Source organism: Dasypus novemcinctus, chromosome 11 (assembly GCF_030445035.2).
Source record: "Dasypus novemcinctus isolate mDasNov1 chromosome 11, mDasNov1.1.hap2, whole genome shotgun sequence".
NCBI classification, from domain to species: Eukaryota; Metazoa; Chordata; class Mammalia; order Cingulata; family Dasypodidae; genus Dasypus; species Dasypus novemcinctus.
The window spans coordinates 30,225,190-30,252,460 of NC_080683.1; the positions used below are offsets into that span (position 1 = coordinate 30,225,190).

Genomic DNA, 27,271 nt, shown 5'->3' on the forward strand with positions numbered 1-27,271 from the left:
CCAGAGTAATGCACTACCATGAGACTCAGAATGGGTGAGAGCTATGGTTTTTGTTTGAAAAAGATAAGATCAAACTTCTAGGCATATAACCAAAAGAATTGAAAACAGGAATTCAGGCAGATATTTGTATACCAGTGTTCAGAGCAGCATTACTTACAATAGTCAAAAAGGTGGAAGCAATTCAAATGTCCATCAGCAGATGATCAGATAAACAAAATGTGGTATCTACATACAATGGGATATATATTAGCATTAAAAAGGAATGAAGTCCTAATATATGCCCCTAAGTGGATGAACCCTGAAGACATCATGTTGAGGAAAATAAGTAAGACACACACCAAAAAACAAAGATATTGTATGACTCCACTTATGTGAAATAGCTATAATATGCAAATTCAGAGAGACAGAAAATAGAGCACAGGTTACCAGGGGCAGTACAGGGGAGGGAAAAAAGGGAGTTAATGCATAATGGTTATAGAGTTTCTGTTTGGGGTGAGGAGAAAGTTCTGGCAACAGGAGGTGGTGACAGTAGCACAACATTGTGAATGTGATTAATCCCAATGAACAGTATGCTTGGGAGTAGTTGATTGGGCATTATGTTGTATTTATGTTTCCACAATCAAAATATTTTAAAAACAGCAACTAAAGAAATGACAATTAAATGCAAAACATGATCCTGGACCAGATGTATTAACAAATGAGGAAAGGCCCAAAAGGACATTGGGACATAAGAAAAAATTAGACTATAGACTGAAAGCTTGCTATCAATGTTAAAGTTCTTGAACTTAATAACTGTACTTAAAGTGGTTACATAAGTAAATATCCTTGTTATTTGGAAATATTCATGGAAGTACAATCTACAAAGATAGTATCATACTCTATTAATGTCTTTACAGTTCTTCATCAGCTATACACATTGCAAATATTTTCTTCCATTCTGGGCTTGTTTTTCCATTTTCTCAATGGTATCTTTTGGAAAAGAAAGGGTTTAATTTTGATAAACTCCAGTTATCTATTTTTTTCTCATTTTGATTCATGCTTTTGATGTTCTAGCAAATAATTCTTTGCCTACCTCAAGGTCAAGAAGATTGTTCTCCTGCTTTTTTTCTAGAACCTGAAAACTTTTAGCTTTTATACCTAGTAAGTCTATGAGCCATATCAAATTTATTATTTTTATTGTATAAAATAATGTAGGGATAAAATTTCTCTTTTATCCCTTGAGTTATCAACAATTAGTTGAAAAGACCATCTGGGTTTATCTTGTTTGGAATTCGTTGAGCATCATGGATAGGTGTGTTCATATTTTCTGTAAATTTGGGGAAATTTTTAGTCATTATTTCCTTGAGTATTTTCTCTGCTCATTTCTCTTTCCTCTCCTTCTGGGATTCCCAAGTTGAGTATACTGATATGTTTGATGGAGATTCAGTTTCCTCAGGCTCTGTTCACTTTTCTTCATTCTTTTTTCCTTCTGTTCTCAAACCAGATGATTCCAATTGTCTTAATCTCAAGTTCACTGATTCTTTTTTTCTGCCAGTTCCAGTATTTTGCTGAAATCCTTTAGAGAATTTTTAATTTCTGTGACTGTGGTCTTCAGCATTGTTTCCTTTTCACAATTTTCATCCCTCTACTGATAATCTCTTTGTGTTCAACTGTCGTTTGCCTGATATCCTTTAGTTTCTTGTCAATATTTTCCTTTAGCTCTTTCAGCATATTTAGGACCATTCTTTTAAAGTCTTTGGAGGGAAGTGGTCGTAGATCAACTGATAGAGCGTTCACCTGCCATATGGGAGGGTCCAGCATTCTATACCCAAGGCCTCTTGACCCACGTGGTGAGCTGGCACACGCGCAGTGCTACTGCGCACAAGGAATGCTGTGCCCCGCAGGGGCGCCCCACGTGGGGATGCCCCACGCGTAAGGAGGGTGCCCTGCAAGGAGAGTCACCCCACATGAAAAAAAGCTCAGCCTGCCCAGGAGTGACTCCGTACACACAGAGAGCTGACATAGCAAGATGATGTAACAAAAAAGAGACGCAGTTTCCCATTGCCACAGAGGGTGTAAGCAGACACAGAAGAACACACGGCGAGTGGACACAGAGAGCAGACAACGAGGGTGGGGGGAAAGGGAAGAGAATTAAATAAAATAAATCCTTTTAAAAATAAATAAATAAATAAAGTCTTTGGAATGTCCCAGGTCTAATGCTCCTTTACTGATGATTTCTAATGCTTTAATATTCTTCTTTGCCTGGGCCATCACTTCCTGTTTCTTTATATATTTGGTAATCTTTTGTTGAAACTTGGACATTTGATGTTTTAATATGGTATCCCAGGATTTAAGTTCTTAGGCATCTATTCCTTAAACTTGTATCCAGCTAGTATCATGACATAGCTTTCCATGAATATAAGTTGCTAGCAAAAAGAGAAAAAGAAGGATAAGAAAACACCTTCCCAGTCTTTTCAAATTGACCTGTGGCTGTGACATCCGTCAGCGCTTATCCGTACAATGAGCTTAGAAAATAGTTCCAAGTCACAGTTTAGGAGCCTCCCTGATCCTTTCTGAGCATGTGTCTTGTCTGTGCATGTGGCCCCCAAAATTCCCGTTTAGGAAATGATTGTCCCCGCTTCCCTTAGAAACAGTTTCCTCATGGCCCCAGGCATTGTACTATATATTCTACAGCTAGTAATTCCTTGGCCCAGGCAGCCACTTGACTTTTTTCATAGCATTCCATAGGAGGGCTCTGTGAACTGCCTTCTGCACAGGTAAGTTCTAAGGTAGTGAGTCACCCAGACTACCATCAAACAGACTGGGCCAGACATATAAGCACCCAGTATGTGAACAAGGGTTACACTGCTCCTTCCAGAAGTGGAACCAAGAGTCTGCACTGAGAGTGTGGGTGGGCTCTGTACTGGGGTAGGGAAGAGTTCAGCCAGAGCACCATGGAATCCCATCACTTTTAGGTATGCTTTTTCTTCATTTGGCTTTTGCCTTGCTACTGAAGTCTTTTAACTGCTTTCTGGAGTTTTTGGAAAGATTTTTCTGTACGTTGTTCAAAGCTTCGTTGGGGGGACAGAGCTATGAAGTTTCTCATTCTGCCATCACGATCACAGAGGGACTCTTTTTTTTTTTTTTTTTGGAGGTACTAGGGTTGGGATTGAACCTAAGACCTTTAATGCCAGCACTAAACCACTAAAGCCATATAAGCTCCCCTGAGTTGGTTTTTTCCTTTGTTTGCTTGTTGTTTGTTTTTGTTTTGTTTTGTTTTTAGGAGGCACCAGACCAAACCCAGGACCTCCCATGTGGGAAGTAGGGGCTCAACCGCTTGAGCCACATCAGCTCCCAGAACTTTTATTTATTTTCCTTGCATTACTGCAATAACTAAGACATCCAGCCATTGAAGAGAAGTGACAAGAGCAGTTATCCTTGCCCTTAAGGGAAAAGCATTGAATCCTATCATTAAGTAAGGTGTTATCTTCAGGGTGGTTTTTTTTTTTAACAAATCAATTTTACTGACTCACTAATAAAACATACAATTCATTAAAAGTGTACAATCAATGGTATGTAGTATAATCACAAAGTTGTGTGTCCATCATTTCAATCATTATTAGAGCATTTTCATTATTTCAATAATAATAATAAAAAAAAAACAAGAAAATTCCCCACCTATCAATCTGTGTTTCCCCTTCTGTACATAGCTGCTGTTTCTGGCTATTCTTTTTTCTTGATCAGTCTACTCAGATGCCTATAACATATGTTGACCTTTTCAAAGAACCAGCTATTGGCTTTATTATTTCTGTTGTGTGTCTTTTCTCTATTTAATCAGTTTATTCTATTTATTATTTTCTTCCTTCTACTTACTTAGTATTTAGCTTGCTCTTTTTTTCTAGTATCTTAAGGTTTAACCACTGTTAATTGATTTTTTACTTTTCTTCTTTTACACATGAGCAACTAAACCTATATGTTTTCCTCTGAGCACTGCTTTGCCTGCATCCCACAATTTTGATATATTGTGCATTCATTATTATTCAGTTCAAATGTTTTCTAATTTCATCATGATTTTTTGACATACAAATTATTTAATTTCCAAATATTTTGAGATTTCCAAGATATATAATTAGTGATTTCTAATTTAATTCGGTTGTAATCAGACAATATATTCTATATAATTTCTTTTTTTTTAAAGATTTATTTATTTATTTCTCTCCCCTTCCCCCCCCCCACCCCTGTTTCTGTTCTCTGTGTCTATTTGCTGCATCTTCTTTGTCTGCTTCTGTTGTTGTCAGTGGCACGGGAATCTCTGTTTCTTTTTGTTGCATCATCTTGTTGTATCAGTTCTCGGTGTATGCGGCACCATTCCTGGGCAGGCTGCACTTTCTTTCGCGCTGGGCAGTTCTCCTTACAGGGCACACTCCTTGCGCGTGGGGCTCTCCTATGCGGGGGACACCCCTGCGTGGCACAGCACTCCTTGCACGCATCAGCATTGTGCATGGGCCAGCTCCACATGGGTCACGGAGGCCCAGGGATTGAACCACGGACCTTCCATGTGGTAGACGGATGCCCTAAACACTGGGCCAAGTCCGCCGCCTATAATTTCAATTCTTTTAAATATATTGTGATTTATTTATGGCCCAGCATATAATAAGCTATCTTTGTGAATAAGTCATGTGGGTTTAGTGTACATAAATATCAATTAGGGAAAGGATGTTGATATGGTTGGTAAGATCACCCACGTCCTTAATAATTATGGTTGTTCTATCACTTGCTGGAGATGGGTGTTAAAATCACCTATTATGATTGTAAAATTGTCTACTTCTCCCTTTAAGTTTGACACTGTTTACTACATACATTTTGAGTCTCTATTATAGAGTCGTACAAATTTATATTATATCCTGAACAACTGATACTGTTATAATTACAGAACACCCCTGTTTACCTGTGTTAATACTATCTGTCTGGATATCTACTTTATCTGCTTATAATATACAACGTCACCCATCTTCTTATGCTTATTGCTTGCATCCTTTATGTTTTTCCATTCATTTATTTTCATATTTAAAGTGCATTGCTTTTTAAAAAGTGTAGTGTTGAGCCTTGCTACTTACCCATTCTGATAATATCTATCTTTTGACTGTTTAGCCCATTATTATTTAATATAATGATATGGTTGGATTTAGGTTTTTATTTTATTATGTATTTTCTATCTGTCCCTATTATTTTTTGTACTTGTGCCCCATCTGTCCTACCTTCTTTGGGTCATTTGAGTATTTTTAGAATGTTATGTGGGTTTCTCTATTACCATTATATTATTCTTACTGGTTGCACTTGGGAATATTCACTTAACTTTTGATTCTATGTAGAGTTAATATACCACTTTATATAAAATATAGGACCTATGCTATTATTAGGTTGGTACAAAAGTAACCGTGGTTTTTGCATTGTTGAAATTTACTGTTTGATATTGGCATACATTCTTAAATTAATGTGATTATGTTATCCATCATTTTATTTTACTTTATTTTTTTAAAGATTTATTTATTTATTTAATTCCCCCCCCTCCCCTGGTTGTCTGTTCTTGGTGTCTATTTGTTGCGTCTTGTTTCTTTGTCTGCTTTTGTTTCTTTGTCCGCTTCTGTTGTCGTCAGCGGCACAGGAAGTGTGGGCGGCGCCATTCCTGGGCAGGCTGCTCTTTCTTTTCACGCTGGGCGGCTTTCCTCACGGGCGCACTCCTTGCGCGTGGGGGCTCCCCCACGCGGGGGACACCCTTGCGTGGCAAGGCACTCCTTGCGCGCATCAGCACTGCGCATGGCCAGCTCCACACGTGTCAAGGAGGCCCGGGGTTTGAACCGGGGACCTCCCATATGGTAGACGGACGCCCTAACCGCTGGGCCAAAGTCCGTTTCCCTGTTATCCATCATTTTAAAGTGCATTTCTTGCTTTACGTTTTTTTGGTAATGACCTATTACTTGCTGTTTATTTTATATTTATTTTAGACTATGGAAATTATGTTAGACAAAAAGCAAATTCGAGCAATTTTCTTATTTGAATTCAAAATGGGTCATAAAGCAGCAGAGACGTCTCACAACATCAACAATACATTTGGCCCAGGCACTGCTAATGAAGGTACAGTGGAGTGGTGGTTCAAGAACTTTTGCAAAGGAAACAAGAGCCTTGAAGATGAGGAGCATAGTGGCCAGTCATCAGAAGTTGACAACAACCAATTGAGAGCAATCATCAAAGCTGATCCTCTGAAACTACACGAGAAGTTGCCAAAGAACTCAACATGGACATTTTATGGTCATTCAGCATTTGAAGCAAATTGGAAAGGTGAAAAAGCTCTGTAAGTGGGTACCTTGTGAGTTCACCAAAAATTTTTTAAATTGCATTTTGAAGTGTCATCTTCTCTTATTCTACACAACAACAAAGCATTTTTCAATCAGATTGTGATGTGCAATGAAAAGGGGATTTTATACAATAACCAGTGATGACCAGCTTACTGACTGAACTGAGAAGAAGCTTCAAAGAGCTTCCCAAAGCCAAACTTGCACCAAAAAAAAGGTCATGGTTACTGTTTAGTGATCTGCTGTTGGTCTGAATTCAGCTTTCTGAATCCCAGTGAAACCATTACATCTAAGAAGTATGCTCAGCAAATTGATGAGATGCACTGAAAACTGCACCTACCTGCAGCCAGCACTGATTAACAGAAAGGGCCCAATTCTTCTCCACAACACCCAATCGCACATCACACAACCAACGCTTCAAAAATTGAACGAGGGAAACGGACTTGGCTCAGAGGTTAGGGTGTCCATCTACCACATAGGAGGTCCGCGGTTCAAACCCTGGGCCTCCTTGACCCGTGTGGAGCTGGCCCATGCGCAGTGCTGATGCGTGCAAGGAGTGCCCTGCCACGCAGGTGTGTCCCCTGCATAGGGGAGCCCCATGTGCAAGAAGTGCGCCCTGTAAGGAGAGCCGCCCAGCACGAAATAAAGGACAGCCTGCCCAAGACCGGCGCCACACACACAGAGAGCTGACACAACAAGATGACGCAACAAAAAGAAACACAGATTCCCATGCTGCTGACAACAACAGAAGCTGACAAAGAAGAACACCAGCAAATAGACACAGAGAACAGACAACTGGGGTGAGGGCGGGGGCAGGCGGGAAGGAAAGAGAAAAATAAATAAATAAATAAATAAATAAATAAATAAATAAATAAATAAATAAATAAATAAATAAATAAATAAAATTGAACGAATTGGGCTCTGAAGTGTTGCCTCATCTGCCATATTCACGTGACCTTTTGCCAACCAAACACCACTTCTTCAAACAGCTCAACAACTTTTTGCAGGAAAATGATTCCACAACCAGCAGGAAAATGCTTTCCAAGACTTCGCCGAATCCCAAAGCAAAGATTTTTATGCTACAGGAATAAACAAACCTATTTCTCATTGGAAAAAATGTGTTGACTGTAATAGTTCTTATTTTGATTAATAAAGATGTGTTCAAGCCTAATCATAATGATTTTTTTTGCTTCAACATAACTTGTTTTTATTTATTTTTATTTTTATTGTTTTTTTTATTTAAAGATACATAGATCACACAAAATGTTACATTAAAAAATATAAGAGTGTGGGATCTAAGCCTCCTCTCGATTTAGTGGTGGAATGGACATTGCCATCCAGGGTCCACCAGATGGAGGAATATACTACGGATTGGAGTGGACGTGTTATTCTACTATCCAACTGCTGTGACTCTAGCAATGGAAGTAACTGCATCACTGATGTGGAGATGGTGGCCATGGGAGTTGCTGAGGGAAGGGAGAGGGAGGAAGAGGTGTGATATGGGGCATTTTCACGACTTGGAGTTGTCCTGAATGATGCTGCAGGGACAGATGCAAGACACTGTATATCCTGCCATAACACCCACTGGATGGACTGGGGGAAATTGTGAACTACAATGTAAACTGTGGTCCATGTGGTGTGGCAGTGCTCCAGGGTGTATTCACCAAATACAATGAATGTGCCACACTGATGGAAGGGGATGTTGATGTGGGAGGTGGGGGTGGGGTGGGGAGTGGGGTATATGGGAACCTCCTATGTTTTTTCATGTAACATTTTGTGTGATCTATTTATCTTTTAAAAAAAAAAGAATAAAATTTAAAAATATATATATAAGAGGTTCCCATATACCCCATTCCCCACCCCCACCCCCACCCCCACTCCTCCCACATCAGCGTTTCATCAGTGTGGTACATTCATTGCATTTGATGAATACATTTTGAAGCACTGCTGCACTAGTCATAATGATTTAAAATTCACAGTCCAAAACCACAATTACTTTTGCACAACCTAATACATATTGAGAGTACTTACTTCCCTATCATTACTTATATTATAGTTCTACCTTATAAAGGACACAAGACAATGTAACAATTGGTGCTTTTTAAATTTTATGTATTTTAAAGACATTAAGAGGAATAAAATGTCTTTTACGTTTCCCTTGATTTTGTGTACTTATCAGTGAGACCTACCACAACACTTCTCAAAACTACTTGAACAAAGATTTCCAATCACACCATTCTGCCCTCAGCTAGCACAGACACGAATTACACAATAAAATTGACTGCAGTTCTCGCTTTAGCTAATGATAGTTAAAGCAATAAACTTGGAACAAATGTGATTGTAAACAAAACAAATTCAGGCACTAAAAATGGGTGACAATATTAATTAAAAGGTACAAGATAATGCAGAATATAGTTAGGTTGACTTTTAGATTACAAATTAAAATAAAAGTATTAAATATTTAAAATTTTATTCAAAACTCTCAGGTCAAAATATTACAATTTTTTACCAACTAATAAAAATATCAGGGGATATTTTCAACAAATTTTTAAAACTGCTGAGACAGTTTGAATTTGGCAAATCCCAAAAAGAGAAAAATTATGTTTTTGAACTAATCCATTCCTGTGGATGTGCGATCCTTTTGAATGGACTATGTCTGTAAGGAGTGACTCAGTTGTATCTGAGCTCTTGCTGGGTCTTATATAAACGGAGACACAGAGAGAGACAAACAGGTAAAGGGAGGCCACCATATTTGACACTGCAGCATGAGAGAAAGGACTCCCAATTTATCCCACAATTAAGCTGCAAAGAGAAAACTGCTCCCCACCCCTGAGGCTCCAAGAGCTGAGAGATGAGCCATATGCCTGATAACTTGCGGTGAAGTTGGGAAGAAAGTGGAACAGCCAAGACTGATAAAGGAGACCTGGAGAGAGAAAAGCCCTATGCCTGGCTGCCCACAGCTGAGCTCCCAGAAATGGGAGATTCTACAGGGGAAGTCAGAGTCCAGTGGCCATCTTCACCATGTGGCAAGATGCTGGAATCAATAGATTTTGGTGAGAAAGGATTTCTGATGGTGACTTGATTTTGACATTTCACAGCCTTGGTACTGTAAGCTTTTCCCCAAATAAATTTCTCATTATAAAAGCCAATCCATTTCTGGTACTTTGCAAACTAAAACTACTGCCTTAATCTGTGTGTCTTCGAAGTAAATACAGAATGATAATTAGCATAACCATGAATATGTCTGTAACAAAAAATGAAAGACATCTCTCTCTTCCCACTTAGGATAAAGAAGAATACAGGAATATTTACAGAGTTATGAAATCCATAAGAATTAAGACTCAAACTCACTTGTAGAAAACTTGAGATATTACTTCATACAGCAAAACATACTGACCTTCACTATGTGCAAGGTTTGTGTCAAGAACTAGGAATTTAGGGAGTATTATGAGAAGATGATGAGAGTACAAACCTCCAGGTATCAGTCCATCTACCAGGAAACATCTGAATCAACCATTTTGGAACCTTATTCTCCAGTGGGAAACTTGCAGCATCCAGAGAAGAGCTGGTAAGTTTCAGTAAGTATCAGTGAATTTCACCCTCCATATAGTGGCTTCCACCCCCCATCTCCCATCCTCCACCTCACAGTCGTGGGGCAGGCATCTGTGGGGAATACAGTCCGAGTTCCTGGTGTAGTGAGCCGGTGCCATGGTGGGAAATAAGGGCCTCATCCTCCAAAAACCAAGGTTGTGTAGTCTAATTGCTCATCACTGATTTATCACTGCATTTGATATCTTGGGGACTGACACTGAGGATGAAACATACTATGAATCACAAGAACATGTGTCACAGGAGTCCCAGAAGGACAAGAGTAAGAGAAAGGGGCAGAAATAGTATTTGAAGAAATAATGGCTGAAAATTTCCAAATCCAATGAGAGACATCCAAATCCAAGCAAGATAAATGCAAATAGATCAACATCAATACACCTTATAATGAAATTGTCAAAATTCAAAAACAGAATTTTGAAAACAGCAAGAGAGAACAAACTTCTCATCTACAAAGGATCCTAAACAAGATTAATAGCCAATCTCTAATCAGAACTATGGAGGCCAGAAAAGAAAAAACCGCCAACCAAGAATTCTATATTTGGTAAAAATTATTTTCAAAAATGAAGAAGAAATCAAGACACAGAGATAAAAGCTGAAGGAGTATATTACTAGGAGGCCTTCCCTAGAAGAAATCCCTAGGGAGTTCCTCAGGTTGAAAAGAACACTACACAGTAACTTGAAGTCATAACAATAAAGGACATTGAAAGAACAATATAAAATACTTGTAATATTGCACTTTTTGTTTGTAACTGCTTTCCCCACTCACCCACCATATGAATAAAAAGGCAAATGTGTAAAACAATAACGAAAATCTATATTAATGGGCATACAATGTATGTAATTGTAAGGTGATACAATAACATTATATAGAGGGAGGAATGGATATATAGGAGTATTTGTATACTACCAAAACTAAGTTCATATTGTTCAAACTAGATTGTTATTAGTTTAAAATGTAATTATAATGTCAAAGGTAACCACTCAGAAAATAACTTAAAAATATAAAGAAGAGAAGAGAAAAAGGGATTCAAAATGGTACTACAAAATGCAACTAAATACACAAAAAAGGTAGTAATGGAGCAAATGAGGAATAAAAAAATACGTAGTTGGGGAGTGGGTGTAGCTCAGTGGTTGAGTGCCTACTTCCCATGTACAAATCCTAGGTTCAAAAAAATCAAGATATACAGAAAACAAATAGCTAAACTGAAGAAGTAAATCCTTCCTTATAGTTATTACCTTAAATGAAATGGACTAAACTCAGCTATTAAAAGACAGAAAATGGCAAGCTGGATAAAAAAGCATGATCGTTTTGCATGCTGTCTATAAAAGATTCTCTTTAGATTCAAGGCACAAAGACATTGAAAATAAAAGGATAGAAAAAGACATCCGGGAAACGGACTTTGGCCCAGTGGTTAGGGCGTCCGTCTACCACATGGGAGGCCCGCGGTTCAAACCCCGGGCCTCCTTGACCCGTGTGGAGCTGGCCCATGCGCAGTGCTGATGCGTGCAAGGAGTGCCGTGCTACACAGGGGTGTCCCCCGCGTAGGGGAGCCCCACGCGCAAGGAGTGCACCCATAAGGAGAGCCGCCCAGCGCGAAGGAGGGAGCAGCCTGCCGAGGAATGGCGCCGCCCACACTTCCCGTGCCGCTGACGACAACAGAAGCGGACAAAGAAACAAGACGCAGCAAAAAGACACAGAAAACAGACAAACGGGGGAGGGGAGGGGAATTAAATAAATAAAAAAATAAATCTTTAAAAAAAAAAAAAAAAAAAAAGAAAAAGACATCCATGGAAATAGCAACCAAAAAAGAGCTGGAGTGGCAATATTATTATCAGACAAAAGAGACATTAAGTCAAAAAATTTTACAAGGGACAAAGAAGGATGTTATATATTGATAAAAGGTTCAATTCTGCAAGAAGATATAATAATTAGGGAAGCGGACTTGGCCCAATGGATAGGGCGTCCGCCTACCACATGGGAGTCCGTGGTTCAAACCCAGGGCCTCCTTGACCTATGTGGAGCTGGCCCATGCGCAGTGCTGATGTACGCAAGGAGTGCCGTGCCACGCAGGGGTGTCCCCGCATAGGGGAGCCCCACACGCAAGGAGTGTGCCCCGTAAGGACAGCCACCCAGCATGAAAGTGCAGCCTGCCCAAGAATGGCGGTGCACACACAGAGAGCTGACACAACAGGATGACGCAACAAAAAGAAACACAGATTCCTGGTGCCGCTGACAAGGATAGAAGCAGTCACAGAAGAACACAAAGTGAATGGACAGAGAGCTCAGACAACGGGGGGGGGGGATTTAAAAAAAAAAGATTTAACAATTATAAACATATAAACATCTAATAACAAAACCCCAAAATATGACATAATTAAATATGTGACAGTAAAAATTATCAGAATTAAAGGGAAAAATAAATAGCTCTACAATAATGGTTGAAGACTAAAATATACCACTTTCAATAGTTGATAGAACATTTAGAATATAAATAAGGAAATAGAGAACTTGAACTGTGCAGCAAACCAATCAGATCAGTCATATATAGAACACTGCACCTAACAACAGCAGAATATAAATATTTCTAAAATGCACATGATCATTCTCCAGGATTTATCATATATTAGGTCACAAAATAAATGTCAGTAAATTTTAAGAGATTAAAATTATACAAAGTATCTTCTCTGACCACAATAGAAGCTAGAAATCAACAACAGAAAGAAAGCTGGAAAATTTACAAAAATGGGGTAATGAAATAACGCATTCTTAAACAACAAATGAATCTAAGAAGAAATCAGAAGGGAAAGTGGAAATACCTAAAGATGAATGAAAAACAAAAACACAATATTCCAAAACATGGGATGCAGCAAAGGCAGTGCTCAGAGAGAAAGTAATAGCTATAAAGTGCCTACATTGAAAAAGAAAATGATCACTAATCAATAACCTAACTTCATACCTAAAGAAATAGAAAAAGAAGAGCAAATTAAAACCAAAATTAGCCAAAAGAAGGAAATAGTAAGGATTAGAGTGGAGACAAGATATATAGAATTGATAGATACATAGAATATAAGATAAATATAGAATAGAAAAATAAAAGAGTCAATAAAACAAAAATTGGTTCTTCGAAAAGATTTTAAAAATCAACAATCTTTAACCCAGACTTACAAAGATGAAAAAAAGAGTGGGGACACAAATCTCTAAAATCAGTTAAAAGTGGAGTGGGTACTACTGATCTTAACTAAAAGTTTCTAAGAGAAAACTATGAAAAACTGCACACCACCAAATTAGATGACCTAAATGAAATGGACAAATTCCTAGAAATATACAAATTACTTAAACTGACTCAAGAAGAAATAGAAAATTTAAACAGATCTATAAAGAATAAAGAAATTGAATGCATAATCAAAATTCTCCCAAAAAAGACACTACCACACATTTAGAAATTAGATACTAATTAACACCAATACTTCTCAAACTCTTTAACAAAACAGGAGAGAACATTTCCTAATTCATTCTATGAGACCAGATTACCCTGATACCAAAGCCAAATAAAGACAATACAAGAAAAGAAAACTACAGACCAAATCCTTTATGAATATAGATGCAAAAAATCATCAATAAAATTCTGGCAAACAGAATCCAATAGTAGATTAAAAGGATTATACATCATGACCAAGTGGGATTTATTCCAGGAATGCAAGAGTGGTTCAATATAATAATACCACTTTATAGAATGAACAGAAAAAGAAAAAAAAAAACACATAATCATCTCAACTGATGGATGCTAAAAATCATTTGACAAAATTCATGATAAAAACAGTCAGAAAACTAAGAATAGAAGGAAACTTTCTCAACAAGGACATTCATGAAAAACCCACAGCTAACATCATATTCAGTGGTGAAAGACTGAAAGCTTTCCCCCAAGATCAGGAATAGGACAAAGATGCCTGCTGTCATCACTGTTATTCAATATTGTACTGGAAGTTCTGGCCAGAACAACTGGGCAATAAAAAGAAATAAAAGGCATCTAAACTGTAAAGGAAGAAGCAAAGCTATCCCTTTTCACAGATGACATGATCCTGCTTATAGAAAATCCCAGGGAATCCTGGGATTAATTCTAGTGAACTAATAAATGAATTCAGCAAAGTTGTAAAGGGTACAAGATAAATACAGAGAAGTTAGTTTGGTTCCTGTACACCAATAACGAAAAATCTGAAAAGGAAATCAAGAAAATAATTCCATTTATAATAGCATCTGAAGGAATGAAACAACTAGGAGGTAAAATACTCCTTCACCAAGGAGGTAAAATACTTGTACACGGAGAACTACAAATATTGCTGAAAGTAATTAAAAAAGAACTAAGACAGTTCATGTTCATGGATTGGAAGATTTAATATTGTTAAGATGTCAGTACTACCTAAATCAACCTACAAATTCAATGTAATCCCTATCAAAATTCCAGCAGACTTTTTTACAGAAATGCAAAAGCCAAATCTTCAAATTTATATTGAACTGGCCCACTCCCCTACGGCCAGTTGATTTCTGAGAAGTTTCCAAGTATACTGAATAGGGAAAGAATAGTCTCTTCAAAAATGGTGCTGGGGGAGCAGGTGTAGATCAGTGATTGAGCGCCTGGTTCACATGTAGGAGGTCTTGAGGTCATCCCCTGGTACCTACCCCCAAAAAAAGATTTTTAATGGTGCTGGGACAATTGGAAATCCGCATGTAAAATATTTTTTGACACTTACCTTCATACCATATACTAAAATTAATTTAAAATGGGTAAATGTCCTAAATATGAGCGCTAATACTATGAAACTCTTAACAGCAAACTATGTAAATATCTTAAGGACCTTGCATTAGGTAATGTATTCTTGGATTTTATATCAAAAGCATCAGCAACAAAAGAAAAAAGAGATAAATTGGACTGCATCAAAATTCAAAACTTTATCGAAGGGCATTATCACAAAAGTGAAAATACAACCTACAGAAAGGAGAAAATAGCTGGAAATCGTTTACCTGATAAGGATTTAATATCCAGAATATATAAAGAACTTTAATGAGGCAACAACAAAAAGACAAAATAAAATAAAATAAAAAATGGGCAAAGGACTTGAACATACATTCTTAAAAAAGATATACGAATGGCCATTAAGCACATGAAACTTTGCTCAACATCACCAGCCATTAGAGAAAAGCAATCAAAACTATAATAACATACCACTTCACACCCACTAGGATGTCTAAAACTAAAAAAACAAAACAAAAAATCACAAGTGTTGGCCAGGATATGGAGAAATAAGAACGTTCGTACTTTGTTGATGACAATTAAAAGGGTACATTCCATGCAGAAAACAGTTTGGTGGTTCCTCAGAAAATTAAACATAGAATTACCATATGACCTGGCAATTCCTATTCTAGGTATATACCAAAAGAACTGAAAGCAGGAACTCAAACAAATATTGGTACACCAAGCTATAATATGGATGAACAGTGAAGATATCATGTTAAGTGACGTAAGTCAGACATAAAAGGATAGATATTATATGATTTACCTTAGAAGATACAAATTCCTAAAAATAAAAAGCAGAATAGTTGTTACCAAGGATTAGAGGTAGAGAGGAGTTACTGCTCAAAAGGTAGGAGTTTCTGTTGGGGATAATGGAAACATTCTGGAAATAGTAGTGATGTTTACACAACATTGCACAACAATGCACTTAATATTACAGAATTGTATACTTAAATATGGTTTATATGATTTTATGCTGTGTATACTTTATACAATAAAAAAAAGAACTAGGAATTTGACTGCTTTCAAGACACGATTTTTATGGGTTACAAACAAGTTATTATGAGGAGGGAGCCAAAAAAGTTTCCAAGAGAAGAAGCCTATAAGCTGTGTTTTGAATTAAGCAGAACTAGCGGTTTGTGCCTGAGGGTCTTTTTGTTTTTGTTGGGGGTGGGTGGGCAAAGAGAGGAAAAGGGAGAGAGAGAGACCTTCTTGGTTGGAAATAACATGGACAAAAGCACTAATCCAAAAAGCCCTGGTCCATTTCAGAGAATTACAACAAGTGCAACAAGTACAGACAAGGGCAGACAACTGGTTAGACTAGGATTCCTTAAATGTTATATTAAGAAGATTAAATTTTATCATCTTGAAATAAGTAGGGAATCATGCAGGGTTTTAAGAGGCAGAGGAACATGGATGACCCACCATCCTGCCCCAAACTTTTCTCCCTTGCCTGCCTCTCCTATAGAAGCTAGAAAACGTTAAGAGCTCATATACCAAGCCACCCTAGAAGTGAGATGGCCACATGATACAGTTCTGGCCAATGAAATTTAAGTGGAAATCTAATTGAAAAGGCTTCCCACACAGATTTTTTTTTTTATTCCTCCCCCTACCTCGTTGTTTTGCGCCACTGTCTGCTCTCAGTGTCTGTTCGCTGTGTGCTTATCTTCTTTTTTTTCTTTTTAGGACGTACCAGAAACTGAACCCAGGATCTCCCATGTAGAGGCTCCCAATGGCTTGAGCCTTCACTCCCTGATTGTTGTGTCTCTTCGTTGCAACATCTTGTTGCATCAGCTCACCACGCCACCTGGTCATGCTAGCTCACTGTCTTGCTTGTCTTCCTTATGAGACACTGGGAACTAGACCCGGGACCTCCCGTGTGGTAGGCAGATGCCCAACTGCTTGAGTCACATCCACCTTCCCAGCTGCCCCCCAAACAGATTTTCATATCCTGATAAAATCCATGACTGGCTTTGTACTTCCTCTTCTTCCTTCCATGAAGTTAGGCACAATGTCTGAAATTGTGCCAGCTATCCTGCTACTATGAAGGAAAGACCAAGATTACCTCAGCTATACCAGCCACAGCACAGGCTGGCCGAATGTCACCCTGACTGATACAAATTTTAAGAACAAATTTGTATTTTAGAATGATCTTTGTTAAAATTAGTGTGGACAAAGTGGAAAGGAGCAAGAATGAAGGCAAGAATGAAGCCCTCAGTGGGCTGATAAAACAAATTCTTACACAGAAGAGAGAAAGCTCCACAGACATGAGAAAGGATACTGCAGCCCCAGGAAGAGAGATGAGCCATTAGCCTGCTAGTTTACAGCGGACCTTGTGAAGAGAACAGAGCAGCTGAGCCCTGAAAGAAACAAGCCCTGGGGAGAGAGACAAGCCCTATACCAGCCTACCACTGAGACTGGAAGAAGCCAGACCCATAGAGCCTTAAGAGGGAAGAGGAAGGCTGAACCCTTACAGATGTCACCTGCCATCTTGCTACAACACATGACAACAGAGTTTGGCAAGGAAGTAACCTTGAGTTGAACTCTTTAGGGCCTTGTAACTGTAAGCTCTTACCCCATATAAATACCCTTTATAAAAGCCAACAAATGTCTGGTACTTGGCATCAGTGCCTCTTTGGCTGACTAATACACCACTATATAAGAGTGTAATGGGTTGAATTGTGGCCCCAAAAATCTACATGTCTGAATCCTAACCTCCAGAATCTGTGAATATGACTTTACTTGGAACAAGGATCTCTGAAGATGTTATTAACTGAGGGCTCTCAAGATACAATCAGGGAAGTGAACTTGGCCCAATGGATGGGGCGTCCGCCTACCACATGGGAGGTCCACGGTTCAAACCCTGGGCCTCCTTGACCAGTGTGGAGCTGGCCCATGCACAATGCTGATGTGTGCAAGGAGTGCCCTGTCATGCAGGGATGTTCCCCGCGTAGGGGAGCCCCACGCACAAGGAGTGTGCCCCGTAAGGAGAGCCACCCAGCGCGAAAGAAAGTGCAGCCTGCCCAAGAACGACACCGCACACATGGAGAGCTGACACAACAAGATGACGCAACAGAAAGAAACACAGATTCCTGGTGCCGCTGATAAGGATAGAAGCGGTCACAGAAGAACACACAGCTAATGGACACAGAAAGCAGACAACCGGGGAGGGGGAAGGGGAGATAAATAAATAAATAAATAAATCTTTAAAAAAAAAAGAAAAGAAACAATAATCCTATATTAACTAGGTGGTCCTAAATCCAACAGCACATCCTTATAAGAGACAGAAGGGGAGTAGGTGCAGAGACACACAGAGAACAAGGTCATGTGAAGACAGAGGGAGACTGGAGTTATGCTACCATTATCCAAGGATCACCTGGATACACGAGAAGCTGGAAGATGCAAGGAGTCTCCCCTAGAGCTTTCAGAGGGAGTGTGGCCTGACCAGCACTACAGATACTGAACTTCTGACCTGTGAGAGAATAGATTTTCAGTTGTTTTAAACCACTTACTTTGTGGTAATTTGCTATGGCGGGCCTAGGAAACTAACACAGGAGGTAAACTGAAACAGTGAGCTTGGTGACATCCCACAAGTGAGCAAGGGTAAGCAAAAATGAGGCCCAGCCAATCATCAGAGACTGAAAGTAGAGTAGAGGTTGCCAGGCTCCAGGAGGTGAATGTCGGAGGGAAATGGAGAAGGACTGCTAATTCATCCACAGTTTCTTTTACGGGTGACAATCTAAAAATAAACTGTGGTGATGATCACACAACTTTGCAGGTATAATTAAAATCACTTTAAATTGCACACTTTAAATCAGTTAAGTTGTATGGTATGTGAATTATGCGGCAATAAAGCTGTTTCTTAAAGAAATGAGGCCCAGTACAGTGGTAACATCAATATATAAGTAAAAGATAAACTAGTATAGGAATAGAGAAAGCCATGGCCACTTAAAAAGGGGGTGGGGGGAATGGGGGAAACAGAGAGATTGTTGTCTAAAATCTGGGCAGACCAGAGTTTTAAGAAGGAGTCAGTAGCCTACAGTGTCAAATATTAGATTGGTCAATTACATTAGGACTAAAACATTTCATTTAGGGAAGCGGATGTGGCTCAAATGATTAGGCTCCCGTCTACCTTATGGGGGTCCCTGGGTTTGCTTCCCAGGGCCTCCTTGTGAAGGTAAGCTGGCCCACGCCCGCGGAGAGCTGGCGCAGCAAGATGACTCAATAAAAGGAGACAAGCAGACACAGAAGAACGCACAGGGAATGGACACAGGGAGCAGACAGCAAGCAAGTGGCAAGGGGGAGGGAGGAATAAATAAAAATAAATCTTTAAAAACATATATCTAGCCATATCAGTGAATATTTAAAAAATAAATAAAATAAAACATTTCATTTAGCAATTAAAGTCACTGGTGAGCTAATTGTGAGTAATTTTTAAGTAGCAGCAGCAGACGCCAGATTATACTACTGCAAGGAATGATCAGAAGTAAGGAACAGGGAAGTGGATTTGGCCCAAAGGATAGGCGTCCGCCTACCACATGGGAGGTCCAAGGTTCAAACCCAGGGCCTCCTGACCCATGTGATGAACTGGCCCACGCGCAGTGCTAATGTGCACGAGGAGTGCCACGCCACGCAGGGGTGTCCCCCGCATAGGGAAGTCCCACATGCAAGGAATGTGCCCCATAAGGAGAGCCACCCAGTGCGAAAAAAGTGCAGCCTGCCCAGGCATGGCGCCGCACACACGGAGAGCTGACACAGCAAGATGACGCAACAGAAAGAGACACAGATTCCAGGTTCCACTGATAAGAATGCAAGTGGACACAGAAGAACACACAGCAAATGGACAGAGAGTAGACAAGCGGGGGGGGGGGGGGGAGGAGAGGGGAGAGTAATAATTAAAAATAAATAAGTCTTTTTAAAAAATGGAAATAAGGGACCTTTTTCTAGTAACTTTACTTGCCAAGAGAAGAAATGAGAGCATAGGGAGGATCTGCATTATTGCCATTGCTGCTGTTTTCAAAAGGAAACACATATGATGTTTACATTTAAGGGGAAGGAGCCAGCAAAGAGGGAGCAACAGCAGATAAAGGAGGAGGGATGACTAATAGTACCACATCCCTCAAGAGATGGGGAAAGGGGGAATTCACAGAAGATAAGCAGAAATCATTAGTGTGGAGGATGGATGAATCTTCCATTGGATTAGGAGGGAAGTTTACAGATGCTGTTCTTCTATAAGGACAAGAGGAAATATTGCTTAGATGGCATTTATGTTCTCTGTGAGATAGAAGGCAAAAGTCACTGGCAATGATGAGGAAGTAGGCTTGAGCATTTAAAGAGGAACTAAATTCAGAATAATAATTGTGTGGGAGGAATTTTCGAGGAAGAAGTTTAAAAGCAGATACACACTTTTCAAATACTTTAAAAAATACATATTTTATAGCTGATAAAAATGGCTATGCATACAATGAATTACCTGTAAACATACTATATACTTTGTCTTAGGCTTTGGAATTACTACACTGAATACATAAGCAGATTGTTACAAATCCCTGGACAGATGGTGTCTGTAGTCAGAATATAACCCAATGACACTTGAGCACTAGACCACAAAAATGTGGTACACTCTAAAAACTCAGCTTCAGAGACCAACCAGAAAGGACCCCAACCAGTCATTTTCCTAGCCGTCCACAGAAGAAGCCATGACTCTTCATTTTACCAGAATGCGAAAGAAGAGTGATCAGGCTTGCCCATTATGTTGCTAGAAAAGAACTCAAGAGGTGATATTTTCACTTTTCTTGAGAGGGTTCTTAGCAGGGCCCTTCCAAAGGTGTTCAAAATATATATATAATGTTATGTCAAAGTCCTTTGCCAACTGACAGGTAGTATACAAGAATTCTTTTTATTTCTACTTAAATTTCCAGCTTTTTATTCCTTTATGCAAACTCAAGAACTCTTAGCTCTAGTCATACTTGTTTATTCTGAGCTCTGAAGCAGATTGTGTGCTTTTGTGATTTTTTGGCTATTCTTATGACATTCTACCTCCCTGGGGGTTTGCTCTAAATTTCCTCTGTTTACTTAGGTACTGCTCAACTTTCATGCTTCAGCACTAATATCACCTATTTTTGGAAGACTTCTCTGAATACCCCAGCTAGAAGCCATCATTTCATCAGAATTAGTCCAACTATTAATTTACCATACAGAATTTGATGCTTGGTATTTATACTAATTATATTTTATCTTCACCTGCCTTAAGGTCTTAGAATACAGGGACCATGTCTTACATGAAGCCTTCTCAGCATGAGGCTTTACATATAATAGCTTCATGTCCTGCTACATCTGGAAGGTGCTTCAGAGATCATCTTCCTCTTACAAGTGAGAACACTAGAGGTCCTAACATGACCAAAGTCAAACAGCTAGCGGCAGAGCTGGAAAACAAAGCAGGATTTCGACCTCCTATTTCTATACTCCTTTCATTAAAGCCCTGTTTGTTGTTATGAATCAATTTTGCAAGTCAAATCTCAAAAAGTCTTATTCTTAAGCCTTAATTTAGACAAGGATTCGAACTTGTCTGAAAAGATTTTAACTTTAATCTAGATGACATGTAGTTAGCTTGAGTGCATGAACACAAGGTGGATTTTTCTTGGGTTTTTTTGTTCCTTTTTTTTTTCCCCTTTGAGCATTGTTTTCTTGCCATAGAGCTATAGGAAGAGATCATTATGTGGTAGTGGTGACTCTGGTGTAATAAACTCTGTGAATAGAGATAAATCTGTCTTATTCACATTTGTATTGACTGTACACTAGTATACCACTGCCTCTAATGTGCTCATCATTCTGTGATTTATAGTTGCAAACAGCAAGCAATTCAATTACCATAATGGAAGAAATAAGTAACTATAAAATTACAGCACTGGTATCAGGACTGACCTAGAAGTAACATAACTGTCAAGGGCAGGAGTGTATCCCTGACCCTTTGATAGCCTTAGTGTCTAACACAGTTCATATGGAAATATTTTAACTGTGTGTTTATTTTGAAAATAATTGGCTGAAGCTAAGTGAGCACTATGTGTGCGGTTATGACTTAAAAGTAACTTAATTAGTACAAATTAATTTAGGCCTAGAATTTAACTCTAGGCAAACAATTTATTTATAAAGGTAACCTAATTGTAAAGGATAGCTAAAAAATAAACTATCACTTTGTCTAAACCACTAAACTGGGTAATTTTTAATGAAAGATACAATGCAAATTTAATGAGAGGCTAAGAAATGGGCTTATTCTGCTGATCATCCTCCCAAGGTTTGGTACAGGGACATTCTGACAGCATGATGAGGCCAAGAGTGCTTCTGTGTATCTCTCCTTCATCTACGATAACTAAGCTAATCATTGGAAAAACATAAAAGATCTGACTATTCAGCAGTGTAAGAAAATGTCCACTAAAAACTTGTTCAACTTAACTTCTCTCTTTTGTCCAGAATTCTGGACTCATTATTCTCTGGGTTGTGAGTGATACAGCTAAACTCCATTGAGCAGTCAGAATGCAGCCAGGGAATTCTCCCCTTAGTTCTCATCTTGCTACGTGACCCTTAACTGTTTAACTTGAATTAACTCTTTTGGTTCCTTTACCTGAAACAAGAAATGGAGACATTTACTCAAATCTGATAGACATAAAACACACTCTTCCCCTCCTTACATCAAACAAGGCTTCCCTTATTGCACTGAGCTGATGAATGGGGATCATTTTCCACTGTTCACCCTGGGTAGTCTCAATGGGCAGTATAATTGTCTTCATTCTGCTGAAGTACTCCCGAGACACTGGTAATCTAATGGTGCCTCAATTACCCATATCACTTTCTGAAATTTCCCTAAAATCAGGATTGTCACTACCTGATTTTCACCAGAGGAAATGGGTAACAGTTGATCATTGTTTAGAGTCACAACATAAAACATTATAAATCCTTAGGAAAAGTATACTTCTTAGATGTCCAGAATAAATACTTGGTTTCCAGACTGGGTCCTACATGGTTATGAAATCACTTCTTTTCATTAGTTTTTTAGGGGGAGGGGGATTGAACAAATTCTTTATATCCATACACCAAACATATTTCTATTTTAAATTAGGTCTTTTTATTCTGCCAGTTCTGTTTGGGCCTTGCTGCATGAGTTAATAATTTCACATTCTCATATACTATTACTAAAATTTAGAGGACTATGAAAAAGCTAAGAAAGATAAGTTTATAAATATGTGCAAATAAAAAGGGTTAGTGGTGGTTACTGTTTCCAAACATCTTATAAACATCTACATTATTTATTTTTAGCTTTGAGGAAAAACTGCATTGAAGAAATGTGCTTCTTACTAGTGAGGAGAAAAAAACCTGAAGAACCTCAGAAGAGAGATGTGGTTTACTTCCCTGCTGCAGAACTTCCGCAAAGCAAACTGGGCCCTGGCGTCACAGCTTTTCACTCTGGAGAAGTTTTTCTATCATAATGGAGACTACCTGGGAAGGAACCCGCTGAAATTTCCTGTCCAACTAGACTTCTTTCTGGGTGTGTGGGTAGCAGAAGCAATATCCCTGCCAAGCAAAGCAGCAAAGTACTTGCCGAATTTCATCTGTTCAAGGGCTTTTCCAGAGCTCTTTCACATTTCAAAGTGAGTCAGCAGATCCTAAACCCATTTTCCTCATTTAACAACTACAGAAATGCAGAAAGTGAATTATCTACTTACTTAGACGGAATAAGGAACAGAAACACAAATTTCTCACTTCAATATGATTATGACTCATCAGAAAATCAAAACATTTTCTTTGACAATTAATTATTTTGCAGCAGCTGCTTCTAAAAAGCAACAATAGCAATAATTTCATTATGCTACTCAAATTCTAAGTTTTTAATATAGTAGAATCCAAATAATAAATTCAGAGGTATTTCTTAAAGAGAAAATCTTGCAGGAAATGGCATTTTTATAGAAAGGGAGAAGAAAAAAAAAAGTCCCTATGTTTTCCTTAGGGATAATTTTTTTTATTTATGGTAAACACAAAATAATGATGAAATATGACATTCTCGTGCAACACAGTCTCAGGATTTTCATTTATAAAATAATACTATTTGAATAGTTTATTAAAGGAAATTGGTACAAAAAGAAACATCAAAAAATAAAGCTAACATTGCATTTAATTTTCTCAGAAAATAAAGCCTTCTAACCAAATCCATTTTGTTATACTTAGTGTCTTACTTTTTTTGTACAAACTCCAAGGCAATGTTTAAAGGCCTGGACAGATAAAATGGGAGTTGAGATTCAGCAAATGTTGAATTCAGAACAATTGCCTGAGAATGTGCATTTTTCTTTTCTGTCCGACGCTGAGTTCTATTTGCCCAGTTACTGGAACAAGCAACTTAAAGCATTATCTACTAAGGGAATTTTTAAAAATATTTATTAAGAACCCACTGTATACAGGCACTGGGGATATGGCCCTAAAGAAGAGAGATATGGTCCCTGCCCTCAAGGAGCTCACAGTCTAGCAGAGGAAATAACCTCAAGTATACACACAGACATCAAACTGTACCAGTAATCTCAAGAAATGAGTTAAGGCATAAGACAACTGCCCCCAGCTTTCCCAATCAATATGCAAAGCTCAGGACAAACATTTAACTAAGGGGTAACTACACAAGACATAGTCTTATCTCATTCTTCCATTTTGCTCTTTAACTTAATTGCCCGATGGCTAGTTATAATAAATCATAACAGCATATTATTCCAGTTCTACCATTAATGTGTGTTCTCTTTTTAAAATGAAAATTTTGCACCCTGACCATTATTTACTTCTTGTCATATCTAACCAGGTTGTTCTATCGAGTCAATCAGATATTCAAAAAATGTTGCTTCACAACAGATAGTTGATATTGCTTCCCATAAACTTGAATTAATAAAGACTTAAAATTTGCAAACAGAAAATTTATTTATACATTTTCATTTGAATTTTACAAAACATAATGAGAGCTACCATATATTGAATACCTACTATGAAATAAGTGGTTTTTTTAACAATTATTTGTAATCCCCCCTACAAGATACTATTGGCCCTATTTTACAGAAGACGAAACTGAGGTGCAGAGAAGTTAAAAGAGTTTCCTAGCAACATACAACTAGTTAATAAAAAGTCAGGTATGGAACCTTGATTATTTAACTGGTCAATTTGTTCTCTCAAGAATACTAAATTAAGCACAGAGTTCTCACCCTGGAGGGCTGTATACAGTATAATAACTCATTGTGTAACATCATAATGATGGGATAAAAATGCTGTTAAAATTTTTAAACAACCGGAGTCCAATAAAACATCCAGGGTCCAAATAAAACATCTGTTTAACTAGAGAGATGCAATGTGAAAAAACTCCTCAGGTAAATGGAGGGTGTGTAACTAGGAAGTATTTGCTAAAATGCACAAACCACATTGAGCATTGGCACCAGCAACCTACAAGCTTGGTTGTGTGAAACTCTCCCAAAGAGGGAAGAAATTATCTCCACACTAAACGGAGACAGCCTGGAAACTCATAAAGAAAATGCTGTGTCAGGGAGAGTTTGTTGTTTCCTTGGTTTTCTCTCGTCTTTAGTGGAGCTGATCCTACAAATGTCCCACCTCCTCACCATGCCCAGGTCACCTGTTCATGGAGGGGCCCACGTTGTCAAAGAGACCGTGCGATTATTTAGGGACACACCATTATGAAAAGCCCAATCACCACCACCATCATTTTGCAAAAAACATCAGATGGCCCCCCAAAAACGCAGAAAGCTTTATGAGTGAATAGAACGGAAAACTTGGAAGATCTGAAAATGAATTGCATAAGGATCAAATTGCTCTGCATTCACCTCCAAAAAGCTCTTCTCTGTCGTTAATCCAAGTGAACAACCACAGTCTGCTGACAGCACCCAGGACGATTCCACCGGCAAATTACAGATTGTAAACTAAGCTGCCATCCACCCCATGCCTAACTTTCCGAAGGTCGACAGCACTTTTAGGGGCTGCCTTTCCCGGTCTTGTATTGCGGCTCCACTACACAAGAAATATGCTAACACCATTCGCTGGTCACTAATGTTGGGTAATCGCCTGAAAAGAAAAACGTCAATTTCTGCTTGGGGGCAGCATGCGCGCTAGTGGTTACTTAACATGAATATGATTGATATTTGTACTCAGGAAAGAGAACTTCTTCTGACCTTGAGTGTGCGCGCTAAATAAATTACCTCAGAGCGAAAGTGGTGAGATCTCATAACAGCATCTGGGGAGAAAAGAGAAAAACAAGATTTCATTCAACTCCTTCTTTTTCACCTTACGAGTTATTAATGACTTTTACCCGGGCTCAGGGGTCAGGAAGGCAACACTGCGGAAGCCTCGAATTCGGAGGAAACATTCTGAGGAGAGGTGTCACTGGGCCATCTGTCTCTAGGTGCTTTCTCCGCGCGAAGTTTCCGGTAAAGTTCTGGGGGAGTTGGGGAACCCCGAACTCTCCAGGTCTTACTTTCTTACCACTAACGTGCAGCGAGGGATGGGTGAAGGCAAGGCTGCCGTAGCCCCGGACTCCGTTGGAATTACACCAGGGCTTAAGCAAGCAGATATTAAAGATTTTCGTCCATTCCTCCCTTCCCTGCTCTCGGCATCTCTGTGGTTATACAAACCCGGGTGATTGGGGGAGGGAGTGAAGGCAAAGAGAGCAAGAGCGGTTAAATAAACACACTCCGCTCAGGGAGTGGGCAATGATGGGGATAGTGTCGGCAGCAGGGAACAGAGCAAGGCTGGCTTCCCTATCCAAACAGGCTTAAATGTTCCTCCGACCCCAGGAAACCCGTGGCGGCGAATCTTACCTCGGCTCCTTGAACGACCCGAAAACACCGATTTCATCGGATGCCTCCCTTTCTGGAGCTTGCGGTGCCAGCAGCAGAAGAAGACGATGGTGGCGATGGTGCCCAGCAGAAGCAACAAGAGGAAGAGGGCACATTGGATGCTGTAGGGTCTCAGCAAGACGAGGAAAGCCGCGGCGATCATGGTGCGGGCGAGGCGGGGGCGGCTCGGCGGCGGGGCTGGAGGGCGGCGGCACGGGCCCTGGCGCGAGGCGCTCGCCCGGGTGGCGGGTACGGGCGAGCGCGGCTCAGCGCCTCATGCCCGGCGTTCGCGGCCCCGCGCTCGGCTCAATGGCCGCGCACCCAGCGACAGCCGCGCTACGCGAGTGCTCCAAGGCTGCACAGAGCGCTTGCCATGACTCAGCACACGGCGACGAGGCAGGGATTCGGCGGCGGGGAGCCTCTCCCCTCCCTTCCCAGGAGCCCCCGCCCCCGTCTGTGCGCAGCCCCCGGGCGCAGCCCCGCCGGGGACGCGACGAGTGGGGAGGAGCAGCTCTGCCGCTGCGACCCCCAGGGCCCCGCGCATCTTCGCGTGGCCGCCGCGGGTCTCAGCATCCCAGGAGCCGGGCGCACGTGGGTCGGGGCGGGGACGTGGCGCCCGGGCTGCTGCCGCGGCGGCCCGCGGGGGGCGGGAATGGGGCGCCGCGGCGGAGAC

At 39.8% G+C, this 27,271-nt stretch overlaps 2 protein-coding genes across 3 annotated transcripts in view; one reads left to right on the plus strand and one right to left on the minus strand.

Annotated features, from left to right (window-relative positions):
* LOC101417339 (dystonin) overlaps positions 1-27,237 on the minus strand; it is a 486,360-nt gene extending 459,123 nt beyond the window's left edge. For both annotated transcript variants that reach the window (XM_004465347.5, XM_071218526.1), the window contains exons 1-2: positions 26,581-27,237; positions 25,963-25,997 (exon numbers count right to left, since the gene is read on the minus strand). In XM_004465347.5, the coding sequence (XP_004465404.1) occupies positions 25,963-25,997; positions 26,581-26,761 (216 nt within the window). In that variant the 5' untranslated portion in view covers positions 26,762-27,237. The remainder of the gene's footprint in view (positions 1-25,962; positions 25,998-26,580) is intronic.
* BEND6 (BEN domain containing 6) overlaps positions 26,452-27,271 on the plus strand; it is a 110,020-nt gene continuing 109,200 nt past the window's right edge. Inside the window, exon 1 of the mRNA XM_004465351.3 lies at positions 26,452-26,762. The gene's annotated coding sequence lies outside the window, so the exon portion shown is untranslated. The remainder of the gene's footprint in view (positions 26,763-27,271) is intronic.